The following is an 18,835-nucleotide window of genomic DNA, read 5'->3' on the forward strand; positions in this document are numbered from 1 at the left end:
TGGTAAGTGAAGGGAAAGGACTGTTGAAAGTTTAAAACACTCGAAACAATACAATATAATATATGCATGTATATTATCCATATATATACATGCATTGTGTGTGTGTGTATTATATCTGTTAGGTTCGATTGAATGACACAAAAAATGAAATAGCGCTTCGTAGTAGCTAATTAGCTTCACCATTCATGGGTGCCATTCATATTAATTGATTTAATTCCTTTGGTGATCAGGATTTGTATACGTGTTTGGTAACTCGATGAAATTCTGTACACTGACAGCTGCTGCGGTTGTCATTGGTGAAAGCTTTTTCATACTTGGTATAATACGTCTGCAGACCACTGCTGTGTTCTGTTTAATTTCTGATATTATGAAAACTAGAGTACTCGAAACAGATTCGATATCTTTTGTGGTGATCATGATCATGTGTCATCAAAATTGGGCATGCATCAATGATCTTGGTGCTTGCCCAAATCTAGATACAGTGCATATATATCCCATATATAGATGCATGATTGCTGTATGTATCAGGTTCCATTGAATGACACAATTTAAATTGAATTAGCTAGCTTTGAAGTAGCTAATTAGCTTCACCATTCATGGGTGCCGTGCTGCCATTGGCTTTAATATTAAATCCTCTGGTGATTAGGATTTGTAAACGTGTTTGTTAGCTCGATGAAATTCTGTACACTGACACTTGTTGCCACACACTGCCTTGATGGTTATAAATTATAACACGTAACGAGTATTATATGTCCGAGATTTTGCATAAATAGAGACTGAGCTATCAGCTTGTCAGAAAGTAGAGCAAAATCAGCTTGGTGTAGCTGTCAACATTCAACACATTCATTCTGTATCATTCATTATGTATCATCACATTGATTCTATATTATTAGGCATTAATCGGCCTAGAATAGTTTTCCTTTTGTATCCTAGAATCAAGCTGTATTCTTGTATATATGATATACAGATCAATAGAGCCATCATCACTTCCAGCAAATCTGTCTCTACTGTTTTTCACAGCTTTCTTGCCAACTCTGTCTCTGTAGAGTACTACTCTAGTGCGTTTAAGTTCTGATCTAGCTAGGTTTAACTATGGTAACCAGCACTAGTAGAGTACTCGAAATAATTTCGATGTTATTTGTGGTGATCATTATCATGATCACCAAAATGGGGCATGTATCAGCTGATCTTGATGCTTGCCCAAAATGTGGTAGCCTAGAAGTTCCAGACCCTTTTAGCACTGATGATAGTTGTGGAGACCCTAGATACAAAATCTACTGCAACAATGGCAATGAACTTCAGTTCATGTCAGCTGAAGGGTTTAAGTACAAGATCCTCAGCATCGACTTGAGTGCCAACAAGCTCATTATACAGCCCACCTGATCTGTTAGCCACTACTACATGTTATTCTTCAGATTTCTCTTCACAAGGCTTAATACTCGATGAGCGCTTGCCCTTCAACATTTCTACTCGTAACACCGTGATGCTGTTCAATTGCTCGGATACTATTCTCCTCACGCCTCTAAATTGTTCCTCAAACAGCTTCTGCAGGCAGTTTGAGGATAAGATTGAGGCATGCAGAGGTACCCTTTGCTGCCACTTCTTGAAGGATTCCTTCGTATCTTCATATATGATCAGGGTCAGGCTTGGAGGCTGCACTGCTTATACTTCTGTTGTCGATATTCGACCTCAAGATCCAGTTGATAACTGGAACTATGGAATTGAGCTTCAATGGTTGCCTCCTAACTAACCGATTGACTGAGTTCAGCACCTCACTGCATTCCTCTTAATAAAATGTATGCATTTCCTGGCAAGTTGTCACCACTTTATGTCCTACTGCTATGCTTATGTTACCTTTCTCTTGTTCTTCAATTGCTTATGGTTCATGACATGAAGTTCATGTACATGTACAATATTTCCTAATTCTAGAAAATAACACGTCGATCTCTTGTTCGGCACTCATTTTGTTTTTATTTCAGGTTCTAGGTATAATAAAATCTGGAAGAAAAAACATACTTTCCAAACATTCAGTAGATACTCTTCATTTTACAGATGGGACAGTAAACCATTCTTGAAGAGTAGAATGAAATTTTTGCTATTTCGGACACCAAAGAAATCATTCGTATGTGTTAAATACGGGATTACCAATCCCTAGCATATCATGGAAAAAAGAAAAATAGAAAAAAAAAAACCTCTCATATACAAAGACAAATGAATGGAGTATTAACATTCGCACTAAATGGAAAATCTGGTTAGCAAACGCTTGTTAGCAACCTTTTCGAATCGATTATATTTTTTCATTGTTCAAACAAAAGAATTAGAGGCAGCACCAAGGAGTTGGAATGCCTTTAGAAGCTAGTTTCCAACTGAGTACAGGAAGCTGCTGCGTATCCATCTTGCAAACTTCAACTTAATTGCAAATTAAAGCTGTTAGGGATCGAACTATCTCAAACACATCTGTTAGATAACACTTCTGCTATCAGTCAGTCAGTCCAACAGCTGAGCACAAACCAGAATCGACACAAACTGCTGACAAGTCAAAAATACCTACTTACTCTGCATATCTCGACTTCATTTCTTACACACATCTATAACAGTCACCACCTGAAAAACGAAAACCAAGCATGCTCACACTGCCGGAGGAAAAATACAACAAAATATGTAATCAGATATATTACTACAAAGCCACTGTGGGTGTGCTCATTCTTTTTCCTTCCATGGCGTCTTTCTTTTTCCGACAGGTTGTGCAGAGGAAGGGGCCTTCCCATGGCTTTGATGATGGTGAGAAAAAAGGTCCAGAATTTACTGATAAACCTTCTGATTGGGGCTGATCAACTTGGCAGACTGCACACCGGAAAATACCAGAATTTGCATCCAGAGGAATATCCTTACCCAACCTGTAAGTCGGTCGAGAAAAGGGAGAAATTAAAGGCTGTACCACAAAATGACAAGATTAAAGAAACAATCATGTTGCCCTTTTTGGACAAAAGACCTCATGTGAATCATAACAAAATACGACATATGGTTTATAGCACATGATCTAATTACAATAAGAATGAATGTGGTAGAGAACCAGCCAATTTAGTGGCTTCTCATCATGCTTCTTTTAGTTTGTCCAACCAGTTCATGCTGTCTTATCATTAGCAATTAGGTATAAGCCATGCTAGTTAACCCAGGAAGTAAAGTACCTTTCAGCGAGCATTGCTGAACCTTCTTCAAACAGTTCCTCCACAACTCCCACCGCTGAAAGCTTATTTGTTTTGCTCCCATTCTGACTTTTCCTCCCAAAAATAAGTGAAGTGAGCATGCTTTGTTTCTTCCTCGGAGTTGGAGGCAAGACAGGACGGTCTGATGGGATTATGTCAACAACTACGCAGGTTGTATCATCTTTCAGACCCCTTGACCTCAGAGCCTCCTACAGAAGAACAAAGTATTGGGACTAGATCAGTAAAATCAGACTTTTATTCTGGGCGCGTACATAAAGTCATCTCAGGCATTACCTTAACGACCAACTTTGCAGCAAGCTCTGCAGGCAATCCTCGGCAAGACTTGGCAGCCATATCAGAAGACAGAGCATCCCAGATGCCATCAGAAGCTATTATAAGTCTTCCCCCGGCATTTGAAAGCTACATAACCAGGAAAAGAAGTTATTGAATCAGAATTTTCTATGAAAAGAAAGTTGAGAGAACCTTTGCCAATATCACAAAATGAATTCACCTTTACTTGCTTGACATGTGGTACTGGGACAATAAATTCACCCACGTCTGTGTCACCAATTGACCTAGAAAGGCATAACCCACCAGGCCAGCAGCGTAGGGGACCGACCTGTGAACAATTGTATACATTAAAAATTTAAATCCTTAGAGATATAATTTACTATTGAAATGCCTTTCTGTTTACAAATAACAAGGACGAACAAAATAAACTATGCAATACCTCACTGCCCCCAAAGACATTAAGCCTTCCTACTTCACCCCCACTAGCTGTCACACGCTCCCTCTCCTCTTCATTTTCTTCCAGCCTGTGATCAACAGTCAATAGTGAAACAACACCTCCCTGGGTGTCTAATATGCATCTAGAATCCCCAACAGATGCCACAGTCACAGTCCAACCATCAATTACAACGAATGTAACAGTTGTACCAGATGTTTCCCCTGTAACGATATTGAATCATAAAAGTAAGACAAACAGTAGCAATTACAAACACAAAAGAAAAAAACTCATTATAAAAATAAGAAAAGAGACCAAAAACAAAAAAGATTGATACATGCCTTTCTGCTGAAATTCTATATCAGTTTTCACAAAACCAGCAACCAGTGCCCGAGGCAGGGCTTGAAGCCATTCGTCCCTACTGCTACCTTGAGGAATAGCACTCAAAACATTATCCAATAAAGTCTCCTTTGCATAAATAGCTGCTGAGTTACCATTATGCCCATCAAATATCTGCCAATTAATAATTTCAAATTAGTATCAGAAAGAATGTAGATGCTCCTATTTGGTGCAAAAGAAAGACTAGTTACTGAACTTTTGATTGCTCTTTTTTCAAACCTTTTTGGAACCTGAGAAAATATAGGAGTTCATTTAACCTAACAAATATAACTGTAAAGGACCCCACTTCACCTTTAACTATTCTAATTTTTTATTGTCTTTTTGCTCAGCTTCAGTCCATAAGAGATCAGTTGGCCTCTAAGTAAGCAAAAAGATGGAATACAGGGATAAAATATAATATACCGCAAAAACAGAAAATGAGGTTGAAGGATTAGCATGAATTCTTTGGCAATCTGGTTTTATCAGAAAATAATCCTCTCCTTTCTTTGCCAAAGCAGCCTGCCCATACTTCAAATAGGGTTCCTCAACCTTCTCGCCCCTAATCTCACGCCCAATCAATGTTGCAAGTGGAACAAGAGGAGATTTCATCCTCGCTACTTCAGTCTGACTCATTTTAGTCCTTGTGACATTTTCAAGAGACAAGTGCCAAAACCTATTACCCAAACAATCAAACAAACTCTTGTCAGAACTTCACTGCCTACAATGTACATCTACACGTACTAACTACTTCGTATATTGACTAACAAATTATATGTTTTCCACCTCAAATTTCAGAATGACAGTCACACAACCACAACATACCACAAAAAACGGAAATGAATAAAGATCGATATAAGTTGAGCATACATTTAACATTTCAAGCATACATTAAACCAACTCCGGAAAATTCATCAATTCAGTTTCAATACAAGTAAACAATCACTGAAAAGCCATTCACTGCTTCCTCAACACAAAGGTGTGTAAACTGGAAACTACGTTGACCTGAAAACAACTCTAGACAAAAACAAAAACCAATTGAACGCACAGTACAGAAGAAAGAGAATTCTTCTTGCTAGTAGAATGTTACACATTTCATAACCATTTTCTCAAAACCACATCCCCAGCAAATCAAAGTCAGTTCACATGTACCAAAACCAAAATTTACAGTAAGTAATGCAATTTACACCAATCCGCATCCAGAAATGTAAATTCTCAAACTTGAATAAACAGTAAACTCCAGAATTAGAAACTTGACAAAAAGGTGAAATCTTTAGCTCCTCTAGATACTGCAATCCAATAAAAACAACAACCCAGAAAAGCCATCGTATATGATCCAAGTTCAAATACGCAAAGAGGACCAATTAAGCCAAATCTGAGCTACAGACAACAATTAAAGCTGTGAAATTTAAGTGAAAATTGGAGATATTCAAGTACCTTAGAACACCCAGCTGAAACGCAGATAGGCAGAGACAGATCGAACCCTTAACACACTGAAGTCCATCTACAAATCCTTCATAGCAATTGAGCTCTCACTGGTTCTGATAAAACCCTAAAAGAGAGAGAGAAGTCACAAATTTCTGTGATTTGATTGGAAGAGAAATCTAGAGAGAGAGAGAGAGTGTTTTGAGCAACACACAGCAGAAGTCTGGTGTAAAATGACACTTATGTCCTAGTTCTTCTAGAGGCAGATGCACACTGACAGTATCAAAAGACATAATTGACCTTTGCTGTCGAGATATGGAACCGGCGGCACATATGCAAGTACGGCGGATGGTGAAAGCTCATGTGTAAAGAGCACAGCAAATTTGGAAAAGAAAATGAGGTATTTTTGGCGGATTAAATTTTTAACCACTGAGGTAGACATGCATGTCCATCAACACCACACAATTAATACTAGTAAGAGAAGTATTTTTAGTGAAATACTTTTATGAGTTTTATCTTTAAATGAATAGTCGGTAAAAGTGTTTAATCAATTACGTTTTACTTTTATTTATTTTTAGCGACATTTTGTATATGCCAAATTTTTTACCGATAGACTTCGGCGGCTCATAAACAAGATATGAAATCCAAAACACAAGTCAAGAATCTAATTGAATATTTTGTTGTAAAACATGTTGAACAGTGAAAGTCCATGTGACACATTGAATTTAGAGAAAAACGAGACTTTTTAAGTACTTTTTGAAACTATTTGTTCAAGTGTTAAGGGAAATGTTATAGTCTTTATGAGTCACGCTGTACTAAATTTTGACTACTGAATGTAGACATGTCGATCAATATCATAAAACAAAAAGAATGAGTTAAAAAATTAACTAAATAAGTGATCTATCACATATCTCATTGAACAAAGTCGTCGATCAGCAAAAGTGTTAAATTATAAGAAAAAAAATTGGTGAATACCTTTTATTGACAAATTGGAGGTTGGCTACAATATATGTTAAATTAAAAGAAGAATTGCGGACAAATACGTCGTCCGTAAAGTTATAAAATTGAGAAAAAATCTAATCGAGCACCTTTATTTAGTTGAAATTTCATTGGTTAAATTGAGATTGAACTCAAACCTATGACTCAAGATAGGGTACACTACATATTTTATCCTTTAAAGTTTATAGTAAGATTCAAGTTGGCACGCACGACAAATATCTATGTCATATGTGACTTAAAATACTGATAAAAGGCACATACCCTTTTTTAATTGGAGAACACAATCATATATTTCCCAGCAAAGAAAATCGATTCTGATCATTGTAGTAATATAATATTACGTGAGAACAGAAACTCTGTTCTAGCATTTAGTTTATTGAAAAAGAGTGGAAAGTAAAGAACTTTATTGAATCAGGCCGACTTGTAATGATCGACGATAAGGAAGAGGCATAGATGTCCTCTTTCGATTCAGAAAGGATCCCGGTAGCTGTGTAACACTCTTCAGATAGCTAGGGCTTAGCTAGAATATGACTAAGAATAAACCTATCTCATATATACCAATCCAAGTATACCAAGGAAACTGGATTATTTATTTTACACAAATTTTTATCTAAAAAAAATATATTTTGCACAATCGTTTCTGTCGCTTGACTTTTAGGTTACGTTAGGTCAAATAGGTCAAAGATATATTCAGCAGAGTATCAAATATCCCAAACTAACTCAATCTCATCGATATTCAAATTCATCCCCAAAAACTCGTTTATTATCTAGGTTTTACCGTTTACCACGCTACCTCTTGATATCGATTATTCTTTTTCATTCAGAAAAGGAGCTGTGGCTTTCCAACTCTTCGAAACAAACCACAAATCAACAGTAGTACAGAACATGATGGCACCGTTGTCAAAGTAAAGCTTTCTTGCTTTCTCCTTTATTTGAGTAGTGATTTAATTCAAAGTACTCTTTATGTTTTAATTTGATTAGTTTGATGACTTTGTGTTAATAATTGGAAAGTGCTTGATTACTCTCTCTCTCTTTTCTGTCTTTGCTTGGTTTCTCTCAGTGTTTACGAGAGGCAGAAGAGACAGCACGTTGGGTCTGAAGACAACAGTGTCATGGAACGGGTTCAGGTTCAGATCCCAGATACTCCTGCAAAGAAAACTCAGAGACAACGTTCTAGCGGGATTTCTATGCTTACTGCCCCTACAAATTCTTTAGAGGAAAACAAAGAGAACCCGATTGCAGAGGACTTGTCTGCAATGGACGACGAGGTAGTGGATTGCAGTGGACTTATGGACACGATTTTGGATTCCATTGGTTCCTTGGATTTGAACAAGCCTGTGTGGGAGGAGTGGGTGACTGAGGAATTTGCTTATGGTTATAGGGCCGCATTATTGCAAACAGAAGATCTTGCAAGGGAGGATGAGGAAGTGTTGACATATAATCTTCCAAGTTCTCAGTCATCTTCCAATACCGAAAATCCTGAAAATCACAGTTGCGGTTTTGGCAGCTTAGAGGGTTCTTTCATGCCAGTTGTGCAACCTGGTTATGCTGCTGAATCCATGTCACAATGTAAGTGATGTTAATAAAACTCTTTACAATCTTCTATACATTATTAATTAACCTGATCTTAATTTTTACTTTTTTAATATATCTATGATTTACCCAAACCAGATTATTGAGGATATTTATGGCCCCGTCAACATCATTATATCATTTTATTGATTGATTTCTCAAGTAGTTTGTAGTTTGTAGAATAATCTAGTACTTCTTTTGAGCAATAAACTTGGCTATTTATTATAAAACAACACATCAGGCATGATATGTTGGGAAATTCTAGTGTGCTGGTATGTATCCCATACCCACACTTATAAAGTGAGAACAAATTTGTTCTCAAAATTGTAATTTGAGTCCTACTTTATGTAATCTTTTGTTCTAATAATGGTAATTACACCTCTTACAACACTTTTACAAGTTTTGAACAAATTCGTTGTCAATGTTGTAATTTTTGTTCTCAATGTTGTAAATAGTGTAAATGAATATGGTAACTTTTGTTCTCAATGTTGTAATTTTGGTTCAAATACTTGTAAATTTTTGTTCAAATAGTTGTAAATGAGGGTATCTCATAATGGTAGGTACCATAGCTTGTCTCTGATATGTTTCCCGCTGAGCACCGGTTTTTTTTAATTTTTTTTATTTTGTATGTAAACATGATGTTGAGATAGTGTTGTCCATAATCTATTCATTAATGTTGTTCATACACTAATATAGTGTACGTTTGTGACTGCAGATAATTTGAAGAATCAGGAATTAGTTGATGGCAAGTACAATATTGCTGATACAAATTATATTGGTAGCTTAAAAAGAAAACTACATGCTGCTACACTTCAAATGCCACGGAAGAGACTCAAGAGGCCGAAGAAAAAAGTTTACCGGCCAAAAGTGGTACGTAATTTAGGAAGGCCTATACCTAGAATGGAACCCAAGACTCCCACCAAAAACAATGAAAGGATGAAGCTCAAAACACCAAAAATGAAGAAAAATGTGTCATTGAAGAAGTCTTCGAGCACAATCAACCTCAACCATGACCGAGTTCCTTTAGATTTGGAGCCTATTGTATCAGAGGGAGAAATTTCAAGCATTGACATAGAAAAGCACTCTAAAGATGGAACCCGCATCATATCAGAGAAGACAGTGGAGCATTGCATCACAAAATGCATTGATTTTGATATAGGATTAAATTTTTTGACGAAGAAAAAGAGGACGACGATGGGAAAGAAATGGGAAGTGAAAGACTATAGTAGAATAATGGAACCGAATCTTCTGAAAATAAAAAAGAAAAAAAGGATGGGCAGGAGGAGATGGGAAGTAGAAGTGTGGAAAAAAATAGCTAGCAAGTTTCAGACAAACTATCTTAAACGGAGACGCAATAAAAAGAGAAGAACTGCCCACGAAATCAGTCAACAGGAAGTGCGCAACATCTTTAACACCGAAAAGCAGTTGTCTCCATGCTTCATCACCGAATCAGGAGGTAATTTATAATATAGAATTTTATTTCACTTTTTTGAAGGAAAGTTCTATGAAGAAGACTAATGTTTTTTTTTTCGTAGTATTGAACATTGAAGAAAGCTTAACAGGAATGGTGAGCTTACTGGAAAGTGATAGTTTTGAGTTGTTCTTCAAATCAACAGGTATGTGAAATTTATTTTTTATTCATCATGTCAGACAAATAAGTCGGTCTACATCATTTTTTAAGTTTCTTTCGACTTTTATATTTATATGATAAAGAAATTAATTGTTGTGGCCTGTCCTAAAATAAATTGTTAACATAGCTAGCTACAAAATTAGATTATGTTCATTCATTAGAAAGAAAGGCATGTATAACTGGTATTCTGGTAAGTAGGAGTACTGCTATTGATCTGTGTGGGTCAAAATGAGAGTGATATATATGTTGAGAAATCAAAGACTCAATGGACATTTCATATCAAATAGACAAACGTGTAAATTAAGAGAAAAGAACCAAAGAAATTTTAATACTTGAAAATATAACTTATTAGCTTCATGCATGTAAATCAATGGGAGTTTCTGTAAATTGGAACAACTACTAAGTTACAAATTAAGGCATACTATGAGTTGCTCATCAGTTACAAAGGCATTAAAATCATTCCTTTTTGTTTAATTTGCATCTTTTAGTCTTTGTGTTTTTAAATTTAGTTGGACTGTGAATTGCAATGACAATGACAACCAAGAATTTGTAACCAATTTCATTAATCTCATGCTAAATTTCTCCTTTTGTTTTGTCTTTCTTTGGGTCCAAAGTTGCTTTCATCACGTTTCTGTTTTTTTCTCTCCTTGAATTTTAGTTACATTTATTTTGTTAAAAGCAGTTATTTTTTTAAGTAATTTCTAATTAGTCCTTATGTGCCTCATTTCTTAACATTGATTCACCGTTGTTTCCTTGATAATTACCAATTTTCCTTTATTACCCTTTAGAATAATAAATATCTCACATTGCTCAATTATATCTTTGAATTATCAATGCAGATATACTTGAAGATAATATCAATGTTGTGCAAAAACATCAACTTAACCGTGGGATACTTGTTTGTTACCAAGAAAATGAGAAACATGGTCCTCATGTTGAGCTGGGTATCGTAGCCAGTGCAAATGGTGAGCTTGGTATGGTAGCCACGACAAAGGGAAAGGGAAGGAGGCAAGAAAAGCTTGAGAAATTAGAACATGGTGAACTAGCTCACCCATGGAAGCTTCAATTGCAAAATGAAGTTAAGGAGGGGGACAAACATGACCCGAATTCTGAATTTTGGGATAAGGAGAGACAATTCTTTCAGGGTCGGATTGACTTATTTTTAACTCGTATGTGCATCGTTCAAGGTATGTACTTTACTAGCAACTCGATCTCAAACCTTTATTCATGTAATCAGTTAGGAAGTAATATTAATATATGTTTACTTTTACTGCTTCTCGATAACACCATCTTCATCTTCATGCTTTTTCTCTCATCTGCATGCAACCATGTAGAGACTCTCCTTCATACCCATCCACAGATCTATCATCTATCTCTTTCTTTACAAACCACCATGTCACTTCATGGATGGGTTGCTAATATCTACTCACCACGACCGTTTGACCAATTTTTTTTTTTCTTTCATTCTCTTTCCAACCCTTTCTCCTTGGAAAAATCTAGAAAAATATACAATCAGTTAAAAGGAAGTTTTGACTTCTTTTACTCATGCGATTCGATTAGTTGGTTGGTTCTGGGTTTATAATCGATCGCTCCCTTGCTTCTTTTATGCTTTTATGAAAGTTGCCTTCAAAAATAGATAAAGAAAGAGGAACTAGAGGAATTCTGGGAAAAATAAATGTTGATGTTTGATTTTAAATACACTGTAAAATCTTCATAGATGGTTAGTAAAAAAATTTTGATCGACAGAGGAATAAAGAGAGAAATCGGCTTTAGACAGAGCCTTCTAGCTTCAAAACATCCATTGGTTCTTTAAAAAAAAAACATTATAATCAATAAACAGGGCAATATATTATAATTATATACACAAATCACTCACCTACAATTATTTTATATTCATATTACTTGGTTCTAAACCACGACCATATATAGATCATGCGGTGTCAGTGAACTTTATTTTGCTCTAGCCAAGCCTCTTAAAGCTTGGGAATTCAGGTTCTTAAGCACTATAATTTAGTGAACACTTACTGGTAATACCTCATATTTTTGTCTTTTTTTTATTCTAATTTTTATGAAAGTATCATCTTATTTGATTAGACAAATAGACTTATACAAGAAAATTGATGTTGAATTCTCATTTAGTCGACTTAGTGACCATATATTCCCATAAGCTAATGGGACATCTGTTCTACAATTTTTATTTTCTTCCCTTTTATTTCTAAATTGGCCCTAATTTACATTTAGTTTTTGTTTTGAGAATGTACTTCATGCTATTTTTGTTGTATTGTTTTTCTCTTCAGTTTAAAATCAAACTTATCGCTTTAATTTATATTATGATTAGGAAATAGAAAATTTTCAGAATGGGATGGATCAGTTATGGATTCGATAGTCGGAGTTTTTTTAACACAGAACGTATCAGATCATCTATCCAGGTAAAGTTCAGTAAATTAGGTTATGTCATATATGCTTTTATGATTATGAGGATGATTAGGCCACTAATTAACTTAATCTTATTTTCTACAGTTCTGCCTTTATATCACTCGCTGCAGCTTTCCCATATCAGCCCAGTTGTAACCAAGAATTAACTTATGCAAACTCAGAGCCAAGTTGTGAGCAATCAAGAATTGTTAAAATTGAGGAATTAGTAGAGGGTGGAATCTCAAAGTCCAGCTGTGAATCACAATCAAATGACCAAACATATTGTGAAGATATAAATAGTGGCAGCCATAAATTGGTTGGAAGTAACATGGTATTTGATAAAGAGTCGTTCACACAAGAAGCCACAACTACAATGAAGTACGAAAATCAGAAGTCAAGTGATTGCGAAATGGTATTAGCCAAACAAGTTGAGTTGCAGCAAAATTTTGAGGGTCAAGATTATTACGTGGACATGCCATCTGATAAGCCTGACTGCTCGATTGATATTATTACTGAAAATTCGCTTTCTTACTTCAATGAGGAAAAGCAAAGAAGAAAGAAGTTGAAGGTGGATGCTCGAGAAATAAATAATGAGGGTGCTATGGTGAATGGAAAACCTGATTGGGATTATTATAGGAGAGACATTGAAAAGGAAAGAAAGATCAGGCACATGGCGGATTCGGTAGACTGGCAGGCCGTTAGACAAGCAGATGTTGGTGATATTGCTGAAGCCATCAAAGGACGTGGACAACATCGTGTCATCGCAGATCGAATAAAGGTAAAACAAATATCTATAATTTCTTTTTTATATTATCTGAAATACAATTTATTTCCTTGTTAATTTGCTTCAAAGTATAAGCGTTTTAGATAATATTGGGATATGCTTAGGCTCCATTTGGTATTGAGCTGTGGGGAATAAAATCACTTTTAGTTACCGTTATGGATTGATTATGTGTTTGGTAAGATTTTATAATGTGGTTATTTAAAAAAAAAAAAAAAAAAAGAGTTAAATAACCACGATTTTATTTTTAGAAAGCAGCTGAGAGATTTTTTTTTTTTTCCCTTTTTCTTCGAGTCTCTATCTTCTTCACTGAATCTCTCTGTTGGTTACTGCTTCAATTCTTATAGGTTGGTTTGTTTTTCTTAATTTTTTTTCTCAGATAATCACCACTTATGCTTAATTGTATTGAACCCATTAACACTTTCTGCCCATCATTGCTTATCAGCTTCCTTCAATTCTTCTTCTTCTGCATTTTGGATCCGGTCTTGGACTCTTGGTTTATGATTTGCTACCAAAGGACTATTTACTATTAGATGTTTCTTGATAAATTAATAATTCTGATTAGTTTTTGACTGGTCGGTTTGATTGTTAATGCTTGGTCCTTGTACCAAAATCACATTTATGTAGTTCACCTTTTTTTGGTACCCAGAAACTACGATTAACAGAAGCAAAAAGAAGATAACTAAAGACCCAGTAATTACAAAAACTGAAAGCAAAAGAAGAAAAATAAAATTTCCCAGTTTTTTGTCGATTTAGTGATTGAACGCAATCTATTATTTATTTATTTATTTTGTTTCTTTTTGAGAGGTTGAACGCCATTTTTATTTTATTTATTTTGTTTCTTTTTATTTATGTATGAATAGTAGTGATTGAACCCTGTTTTGCAGCGATATTGAATTTGACTTTGGCATCATGTATAATCAAAGTATATGTTACTGCTAATTCGATGCTTCTTTTCTTATAACTTTTATGAGATTTACTGTTACAAAAATAATAATTAGAGATTATAATTATTATTCTGTTATTGGTGATATTTTTAGTGGATGTCTCTTGGTTTTAGTTCTATGTTTACATTTGTTTTTGTTTTTTTCTTTTTGAAATGTCAGCAGTGAGTTACGCTTGTTATCTAGGAAGCTAGACTTATATTTTGATGTTATATGGTGATTAATAATTCATATGCTCAAATTTGGGTTTTGAAATAAAAAATGATAAATGAAAAATATTCTCTATCTTTTGGCTGTATACAGTTATCAGTCCCGTTCCCCTGGTCAGCAGCTGATCAGGGATTGTGTGGTCACTCACCGTCTGATTGAAATCAGAAGGTTGACAGCTAAGTGATGAGATATGTGGTGAGAGTTGTCAACCGTCTGATTGAAATCGGATGGTGAGTGATCACACAATCTCTGGTCAGCAGGCCAATTTTTTTTTTTTTTTTTTTTAAATTTTCTCCACTTGATCGATGTTGGATGACCATGGTCAAATATATAACAAAAATTAAATTTCAAGACAATAAAGTTAGAGAGAAGTTTGCTGAGAGTTAAAAGAAACATTTCTACGACCACAAGAACTAACTCGTTTTATTTGTTTTGTAGAAATTTCTTAATGACGTGAATCAAGACCATAAAGAAATAAACCTTGAGTGGCTAAGATGGGCTCCAGACAAACTAGCAAGGTATGTATAGTATTTATGCAAGATTTAAATTACTGAATATTTTTATTCAGTTCTACCAATTATTTTTTATTATTCACTAATCTATATTTGTAGGAAATATTTGACTAATATCGAGGGAATTGGCCTGAAAAGTGTAGAGTGCGTGCGCCTTTTAGCACTCAAGCAGATAGCCTTCCCGGTATGAGATAAATAGTTTAAGTCATGTTATATGTTTATAAAGTTCAAATACTTATTCATTTTTTTCTGTTAGGTGGACGTTAATGTTGGCAGGATAGCCATTCGTTTAGGGTGGGTGCCTATGCAACCATTACCTGAAGATGTTCAGATACACGTATTAGAAGAGTAAGTATATACGAACAAGAATGTAAATAAAATACTCACATGACATAAAAAAAAATTCCTATACGAATAAAATATGTAAACAATATATATACTTACAAGACATATAAAAAATTATTTCTTATGAAAAAAAATACTATAAACTTGTCAACAATATACTTATAAGACAAATAATTTGTGTTTTCAGTATAACTAACTCAATACTTTTTGTAGGATGCCGGTTATGGACAATATTCAAAAGTATCTTTGGCCTCGGCTAATGAAATTGAAGTTCGAAGAATTGTAATTCTCAAAATTTTCTTTTATCAACAAATTTTTTCCTTTATGAAACTATATTCCGTAAGGACTTAGACTCATATTTTAATATTTATACAGGTATGAACTACACTATCAAATGATAACCTTTGGAAAGGTATGCATCTTGATAATATATATTGCAAAATTATAATATATATTGCAAAATTGTGACATTCAATAGTTAGAGGAAATTAATGCTTTTTATTTTATGAAATGATATTTATAATATTCATGCAGGTTTATATATTACAAAATTGTGACATTCAATAGTTTAGAGGAAATTAATGCCTTTTATTTATGAAATGATATTTATAATATTCATGCAGGTTTATTGTACCAAACGTAAACCTAATTGTCATTCATGTCCAATGAAGAACGAGTGCAAGTATTATCTTAGTGCATATGCAAGGTGTGTTCAAATTTTCTAATTTGTTAACTTATACTTTAATATCATACGATGAAGATTTGAAATTAAGCTTATATAATTAAAATTTTGGAAATCACATTTGTTCATAAACTATAAAAACGTAAATATCAATTAAAAACAAGTTACAATATATGCAATTATACCTATTTCTTGTTTGCACATCTTGGAATTTTAGATAATTATAAAGAAGAGTGATTTTCGCACTCCTATTTTACTTTATGTCGACTTCTGCTATTCTTTTATTGGTTGGTTTCCGAATTTTCCATTAATGTTAATGTTTATTTAACAAGTTATATATGATTCTACCACTAAACTTAAATGTCAAGATACCCAAAATTCAATTATTTAATTTTGAATTTAATCCAAACTTAGTCATTTCAAATTTCATTGTATTTGATGTTTTTTATTTGGTCCCTCACATGATAGAGGTGCCCATTGTTTAGGTCAAAAACAAAATTGAAGAATTTTCATTACCTCAAAGGCATGAAATCAATAAAGCATGTTTTAATTAGAAATTGCTGCTATAACTAATAAAGTTTTCATAACACATTTTTATAATTTTTTTTAAATTGTGTAGCATGTTTTTATTGTGTGTGTGTGTAAATCGGGTATGTTTGACAACAATTTGTAAATTCTAATATCATTTGAAATAATTTGAGGTCTAAATCTAATTCACATATTTGATGTAGTTCAAAATATGCTGCTTTACCGAAGTCAATGAAGAAGCAAGGACAAAAGAAAACTGATGTGGTTATTTGCAATAATCATCTTTCTTCTGGGTATGAGCCAGTAAATGCAGCATCACAATCATATCTTGAGGACACTACTAAATTAGAATATCAAATAAAAGATTGTGAACCGATAATTGAAGAACCAGCATCACCTCGACCGTCATTTCCGGAACCAGAATATGTGGAAAGAGATATTGAAGATTTATTCCTTGATGATCCTTTTAAAGAGTTCGTAAAAAGTCCATATATGAATACATTTCGAGGAAGTGATATCTCAACACTAGTTCCCTTTATGACTCCAGAAGATGCTGCTTTCATCCCCGCTCGTAGACTAAAAGAAGTGGACCGTTTGAGGACAAAACACTCAGTGTAAGTTGGGCTTCACATTTATTTAAAGAATGACGTATTATTATATATCACTGTAGTTAACTATAACTATCATGCAGCTACGAGATTAAAGATCAAGGCCCTTTATTTAAAGAGGTAAGTTAATTATTATTTTCTCTCACAAACTCAATTTTTGCCCCGGCCGTTGTAAATTATCTCAACTTAATTGTTGTAAATATGTATGTTGTAGCTACAACTAGAGAGACGTCACCCTCATGATAATAGTCCTTACCTTTTTGCCTTGTGCACATCAGGTATGACCTTGAGAAAGACATATAAAATACCTTGAAATGTTCATATGTGAAAAATTCTTATTTTGATAACTAAAAACATTGATGTTAGGTTCAGAGTTGCCTAACTATATTTGAATATGCTTTAATAAGTTACTTGTGAATATGTCAATTTCAGATCAAATGGTAAAAGTATCTCAATCACCTGATCAAAACAGATGCAGTTGCAAGGGATCTAATGATTCATCATGTGATGGTGAGAAGACATGTTTTTCTTGTAACAGTCTTTCAACACAAGCTAATACTGTTCAAGGAACAATTTTGGTGAGCAATACACATGAGTCATGTGTATGGTTAAATGTTTTTAATAGATATTTTAAACAATTATATAATAAATTATAATAATGCATGAACAGATACCTTGTAGAACAGCAATGAGGGGAAGTTTTCCATTAAACGGTACATATTTTCAAATTAATGAGGTGAGTTTACTTACGCTTTATCCAATAGTTCATAGTTTATATGTACTGCAAACTATAATAAAATGAATAATATTTTAGATTAAGCTATTATATGCTAGTACATGAAAATTATTGCTTTGTAGGTTTTTGCGGATCATGAATCCAGTATACGCCCCATCAACGTTCATAGAGATTTGTTATGGGATCAGACGAGAAGAGATGTATACTTTGGAACATCAACAAGTGCAATTCTTAAAGGTAAATAAATATTTGTGTAAAGATGATCTTTGTGTGATTTGTATGAAAATGTATGTAAAGAGATTCTATCATGCAAGAATATCACTATTTATTACGAAAATAAATTACTAATGTTTTATTGCAGGCTTATCAACATATGACGTTGCGATGTGTTTTAAGGAAGGTATGTATTATAGTTTTTCACTACTTAATAGCTATTGTAATACTTAGTTAATAACTTCATAATGAATGATATAAAAGTAGCTCAATCAACCATTATTTTTTATTCGTTGATTCGTTAAAAAAAAAAAAACTGAAACATAAATTGGTTTGAATAACTTGTAAATTCAATTTTTTTCCTTAACAAACTTCTAAAGAAAACTTATAAAAATCTTTAAACTGCAACTAATTAACAATTAAATATGTATTTTATGATACTTTTGCTACGAACTTAGTAGTATTTTTGTAGAACATTAACTTTTTTTTAATGACAATTTAGTATGAGGAGAATTTCACCTTATGTCAAATTGTTTTTAGTGCTTTCCGTGTACACTAATAATTCCAAGAAACAAAAAGAGAACTAGGGTAATTGTACCCATTCAATAATTATTGAAAATTTTTCATTTCAGGTTTTATTTGCGTTAGAGCATTTAATCGGGAAACACGCAGGCCTGAGCCTCTATTAGAAAGGTTTCACATTTCAACCGTCAAAACCGCAAAGAAAGGAAAGAAAAAAGCGGAACAGAAAGAAGACGACTGAAGAGTTGGGGATACTAATCTTAACAAATATATGATATCTTTGGCATAACAATAGAATCCAAATCTCGCATTGTAGCCAAACAATTGGTTTCCAAATTGCTATACAAATTGTTTGTTTTTAGTTTCTAACTGTTGGAAACTTTTGTTTCGGATGCTTATTAAGTTGGT

General features: G+C 33.9%; 3 protein-coding genes across 3 annotated transcripts; 2 read left to right on the forward strand and 1 right to left on the reverse strand.

Moving 5' to 3' along the window:
* The first annotated feature begins 890 nt into the window (after nt 1–890).
* LOC133721434 (wall-associated receptor kinase-like 20) lies at nt 891–1,973 on the forward strand. The gene is given in 2 exon segments (XM_062148051.1): nt 891–1,395; nt 1,397–1,973. Coding segments are annotated over 2 exon segments (657 nt in total). The 5' UTR covers nt 891–1,092; the 3' UTR covers nt 1,751–1,973.
* Nucleotides 1,974–2,410: 437 nt separating this feature from the next.
* LOC133721433 (probable protein phosphatase 2C 5) lies at nt 2,411–5,942 on the reverse strand. The gene is made up of 8 exons (XM_062148050.1): nt 5,743–5,942; nt 4,732–4,981; nt 4,272–4,443; nt 3,937–4,154; nt 3,718–3,825; nt 3,501–3,626; nt 3,189–3,415; nt 2,411–2,897 (listed from the first exon to the last, which is right to left on the reverse strand). Exons 2-8 carry the CDS (start codon nt 4,939–4,941, stop codon nt 2,678–2,680), a joined length of 1,281 nt encoding a protein of 426 aa, XP_062004034.1. The 5' UTR covers nt 4,942–4,981; nt 5,743–5,942; the 3' UTR covers nt 2,411–2,677.
* Nucleotides 5,943–7,837: 1,895 nt separating this feature from the next.
* On the forward strand, nt 7,838–18,766 carry LOC133721784 (protein ROS1A-like). Its single transcript, XM_062148509.1, has 20 exons — nt 7,838–8,298; nt 9,017–9,757; nt 9,837–9,917; nt 10,771–11,118; nt 12,270–12,360; nt 12,452–13,124; nt 14,720–14,799; nt 14,893–14,977; nt 15,050–15,141; nt 15,352–15,420; nt 15,514–15,550; nt 15,762–15,844; nt 16,552–16,962; nt 17,040–17,076; nt 17,171–17,234; nt 17,389–17,534; nt 17,627–17,692; nt 17,815–17,929; nt 18,054–18,092; nt 18,538–18,766. Exons 1-20 carry the CDS (start codon nt 7,842–7,844, stop codon nt 18,666–18,668), a joined length of 3,846 nt encoding a protein of 1,281 aa, XP_062004493.1. The 5' UTR covers nt 7,838–7,841; the 3' UTR covers nt 18,669–18,766.
* The last annotated feature ends 69 nt before the right edge of the window (nt 18,767–18,835 follow it).

Source organism: Rosa rugosa, chromosome 7 (genome assembly GCF_958449725.1).
Source record: "Rosa rugosa chromosome 7, drRosRugo1.1, whole genome shotgun sequence".
Classification (NCBI taxonomy): Eukaryota; Viridiplantae; Streptophyta; class Magnoliopsida; order Rosales; family Rosaceae; genus Rosa; species Rosa rugosa.